This window comes from Cebus imitator, unplaced genomic scaffold (genome assembly GCF_001604975.1).
Source record: "Cebus imitator isolate Cc_AM_T3 unplaced genomic scaffold, Cebus_imitator-1.0 Scaffold464, whole genome shotgun sequence".
Lineage (NCBI taxonomy): Eukaryota > Metazoa > Chordata > Mammalia > Primates > Cebidae > Cebus > Cebus imitator.
In genome coordinates this window covers 957031-961668 of record NW_016107779.1, presented here as the reverse complement: position 1 = coordinate 961668, position 4638 = coordinate 957031, and the positions used below count along the sequence as shown (strand labels likewise).

The following is a 4638-nucleotide window of genomic DNA, read 5'->3' as shown; positions in this document are numbered from 1 at the left end:
AAAAAAAAAAAAAAAAAAGAAAGTAACAGACGCAAAGATCCAGGCCCCTTGCGGTGCTGCCTGCAGTTAGGGATCCATGTGGGGCTACTTTCCTCGACCCCCTCACAGGAGCGTGGCCTCTTTGAGTCCTGGTATAGGACACAATGTTCCCCACATCAACAAAAGTCACCCCCGGTCCCAATGGACTCCGCCAGTGGGGCTGTTTTGTGTCCACAGGCAGAGGAGCGAGGGAAGAAGCTGCTGGAAACCTGGGAAAGGGACCTGCTGGGATGGGCACCAGCCACCCACTGACCACTGCCCTGGCTTTCAAAACCTCCGGCAGGACCAAGGGGCAGAGCAGACTCAGGACACCCCTCCCTGCCCTCAGCCACTGCGCCTCCTCTCCTGTGAGCGCCCCTTGGCCCTGCTGAAGGCCGCCTCTCACAGGGCCGTCTTCCCTGCCTCTCAGCCTTTGAGTTGGCTGGTTCTCAGCCAGCTGGGATTTTGCTTCCTATCGGGTATTTTTGGTCATCACAACTGCAGGGGAGGGTGCCCCTGACATCTCGTGGGCAGAAACTGGGAATGCTCTTAAACATCTTACAATGGGCTGGGCGAGGTGGCTCCCGCCTGGAATCCCAACATTTTGGGAGGGTGAAGCAGGCAGATCACCTGAGGTCAGGAGTTCAAGACCAGCCTGGCCAACATAGTGAGACCCCTATCTCTACAAAAAAACTTAAAAATTAGCCACGTGTGGTAGTGCACGTGCAGTCTTGGCTACTGGGGCGGCTAAGGCGGGAGGAATGCTTAGCCCAGGAGTTCAAGCCTGCAGCGAGCCATGCTCACCCCACCACACGCCAGCCTGGGTAACACACAAGACCCTGTCTCCGAAATCAACATCCTCAGGGTCTAGGAAAATACATAGTATTAGACTGGAAAAGTGTGAAATATGAAATAGAAAACAAATAAACAGAACATCCTACAACAGCCAGAACCGCCCCTGTGCACTATGGAAGGTTTCCAGGCACTTCAGAGGACGCGCTTAGGCCCACAACAAGGAATTATCTGGCCCCAAAAGTCAGTAGCACCCAGGTCAGAACCTCAGCCTAACACTGCCCTCTTTTAGCGGAAGTAGAGATGGAGACTTTGGAAGCTCGGGGACTCATGTGGGAACCCGGGGACATCCCAGCCATGCCTTGGTTGGGGACTGACCCAAACCCACCCACAGCTGCAGAGCTACAGGCAGATGCCCCCCTGCTGTGGCTGCTACCTGGGGACCACTGGCAGGGCGTGTACCCCCAGAAAGCCCTCTTTCCCACGGCCACTCTGTTCTTGCCAGCTCTGGTTCTTTCTGGGGGCACTGGGACACGTTTCTCCTGAGCTGCGCCTCCCTCTCCCTGCCATGCTGCCACCAGGGCAGAGGGTGGGAAGCGGGGAAGGAGGGGAGGTACTCACAGCACCCATGAGCGCCACCCCAGAGCCAAGGTTGATGACAGTGGGGATGATGCTGAACTTCCCTGCCTGGAAGATAGAGACAGGCGAGTGAATGAGGCTGGGTGGACAGCAGGGTCCCCAGGGCCCCTCCCAATGTCCCGTGCCCCACCCTGCCCAGCCTCAGAATAGGAGAACCCACACACCTTGCCGTTCACCATCACGTCAAAGCGGATCCCGTAGGCTTTGATCAGGGTGCGGAACTCCACCCCGGCTGCATCTCGGTAATATTTGGCAAATCTGAGGGAGACAGATCAGAGGAGGCCTCAGCCTGCCTGGCCTTCCCTCTTTGGGCAGCACAGATGTGTCTTCTCCGGGGACTTTGGAGGACTCCTGGGACTCTGACTCTCAGCAGCCCCAGGAGAGGCGTGCAGACCCTCTCACTGAGCCAAAACCAAGACTCATGCAGCTCTGGAATCCCTGCCAGAATTTCCTAGGGAGCGAGGCTTTCCTGCCCTACTCTGAGCAACCCCCCAGGTCGCCAAAGCGCTGGTGGAAAGAACACCGCAGAGGCAGCAAGCCTCAGCATTACGGAGAGAACAGGCGAGAGCACACACTCCTCTCCCCCGAGGCACCCCCAGCTTCAGTAGCCGGCCATTCTGCTGGAGTCCCCACCTCTCCTTGGCCGTCTGTCCCTGTACCTCCTGCTCTGACACCCACCCCCAGGAAGGGGTGTCATCATGCTGGCACCCAGAGGAGTGCCACTGATCATGGTCAGGTCACAAGGGGGCACAGGCTGCGGTTACCTGAAGTTGTACCCGGAGGAGACAGACTTTGAAAGCTTATTGTCCAGACGGCTAAAAGAATAGTGAGGGTGGCACTCAGAGGCGGCTTTATCAAGATCACAGTTCCATTCAATATTAATTCCTATCACACCACCCTTGATAAAAGAGAGACAAGGGTCAGCGCGAGGAGCTTTCCGGAGACGGACGGTGTTACAGGCTGGCCCTTCGCCAGCACTGGACGAGAGGAGGTGCTCAGGTATGAGGTCAGCCACTCGGGACGCCCCTCCGGGACGCTTAGTCCCACCCACAGGGGGGCTGAGACCACCACATCGCCCAGCCCCGGGGCTGCCTCCTTCATTCTTCAAGGGGAAGGGAGCCACCCAGGGTGAGCCTCTCCTCTGGACCAGCGCCTCACACTCCCGCCAGGATGCGCCAATGGGCTCCGAGTGGCTCCCCTTCAGCAGAGGCCCTGAGGACTCAGAACTGCATAGCAGGTGCTGAGTCTGGCCCTCACTGAGTGCCTGTGGCCTGAGCGCTGCCGCAGCCTGGCTGGGTCACAGCTCATTCTGAAAACAGTGCGTCCCTGGGGGTGGGTGACTTTGCAGGGCCACCCTCACCCCAGGAGTCCCCGGCCACACACCCTCCTCGATGCAGAGCCCGGCCCAGAGCCCCCAGGCCCTCCGGGAGGGCTCACCGAGTGCACACCACCCACCTCCAGGGCTATATCCTGGAAGTCGCTCCCCGCCCAGCGGATCACAGAGCCCATGCGGAAGATGGGGCAGTAGTGGTTCTTGGGTCCAAAGCGGCAGGATTTCAGGGACGCTCTGTCCTTGGCATCGATCACATTGCTCCTGGGTGCAGGCCGCGTGCAGCGGAGAAACCAGGTAGGATTCCATGTTCCCGGGCCTGGCCAGGAGCCACAAGGTCCCTGGCCGGACCTGGGTCCCGACAGCTCCCCCAGCAGCACCCTACTTTACAGCAGGGGGAAGGGGCGCCCCAGCGTTCCCCACCATTCATTCACACGCATGCATCACACACGTGCACACACACACACACCCCAGGCACACCCCACCACGCACAGACCCGAGGCCTAGCCCAGGGGCCCCCCGTAGCCATGCCCACATACTTGGAGAAGTTGAATTTGGGGAAACGAATGTAGTTCTTTATGAAAATGGTGAAGTCTTCGGCCTCCTTCAGGAATGGCTCCCTGAAAACCAACCCAGAACAGCCTGTCCAGGAGGCCTCACCCCGCGCCCCTCCCCCAGGCCTGGGCCATGGGTCCCCAGGAGCCTCTGCCCAAAGACAGTGAATTTGCTCTGCTGGGGAGGTCTTCGGACCTTGCTGGGACAGCCTGACTTCTCCCTCAGCACACGGCTCCCAGGGTGGCCAGGACTCCACCCTCAGGCTGGGACCCACCGCACAGGGCCAGGAAACTCCCCGGGGTCCTGGGCCTGCGGTCACTCACGCCGGCCTGGAGCGCGTCTCCAACGGGCACCAGGCAAAGATTTCACAGGTGCCCCTGGTCGAGTTCTCTCTCCACAGGCAGCGGCCCGTCTTCACTCCTGCAGGGTGGGATGGGATCAGTGCCAGGCGACTCCCACTCCGGGTCATCCTTTGGCCCCCGGCCACCCCAGGCCCTCACCGTTTCCAGCTGTAACCGCCTCTCCTGGGTGGCAGTCACTGTCCTCGGAGCATGCGCCATCAGGAATGTCTTCATTCTGCCAGGAGAGAAGGGGCACCTGGACTGGGGGGGTTCCCCAGCTCAGAGCCAGGTCCCACTCCAGGAGTTAGAACAGGGGTTCTTCTGACGCCTGGGGCCACACACTCTTTGAGAACCTGCTTCTCCCCCATACAATGCCAGAACCACACGTGGGCGCACACAGCCTCCCGGACCCTTGGAGTGCAGAGACACCTCTGCTTCGGAAGAGTAGACCCAACCACTGCCGGCGGCTCTCCCACCCCCACGCCAAGGCCCCTCGCCAAATCAAACCTCAGCACAGACGTTCTGCCGCTGGTTGGGGGTCACGATCAGGTTGGTGACCACAAAAAAGACGTTCTCTCCCTAAGGAACCAGAGAGGCACTAAGGAACCTCCTCCTGTCCTCTTAAGAACCCCTCACTTCCCAGCTACTTGGAAGAGGATGGACCTGGGTATCGGAGATAATGGGGCCACAGAATTGGTGGACTCTGCCGGGCGCAGTGGCTCACGCCTGTAATCCCAGCTCTTTGGGAGGCTGAGGTGGGTGGATCACGAGGTCAGGAGATCAAGACCATAGTGGCTAACACAGTGAAACCCCATCTCTACTAAAAATACAAAAAATTAGATGGGCATGGTGGCAGGCACCTACAGTCCCAGCTACTTGGGAGGCTGAGGCAGGAGAATTGCTTGAGCCTGGGAGGCAGAGGTTTCAGGGAGCCAAGATTGCACCACTGCACTCCAGCCTGGG

At 59.4% G+C, this 4638-nt stretch overlaps 1 protein-coding gene across 4 annotated transcripts in view; it reads right to left on the bottom strand.

The window, feature by feature from the left end:
• Positions 1-4638, bottom strand: part of P2RX5 (purinergic receptor P2X 5) — a 22940-nt gene that overhangs the window by 8945 nt on the left and 9357 nt on the right. For all 4 annotated transcript variants that reach the window (XM_037732680.1, XM_037732682.1, XM_037732681.1 and 1 more), the window contains exons 3-10: positions 4183-4254; positions 3835-3910; positions 3658-3754; positions 3319-3399; positions 2905-3043; positions 2214-2347; positions 1614-1707; positions 1432-1497 (exon numbers count right to left, since the gene is read on the bottom strand). In XM_037732680.1, the coding sequence (XP_037588608.1) occupies positions 1432-1497; positions 1614-1707; positions 2214-2347; positions 2905-3043; positions 3319-3399; positions 3658-3754; positions 3835-3910; positions 4183-4254 (759 nt within the window). The remainder of the gene's footprint in view (positions 1-1431; positions 1498-1613; positions 1708-2213; positions 2348-2904; positions 3044-3318; positions 3400-3657; positions 3755-3834; positions 3911-4182; positions 4255-4638) is intronic.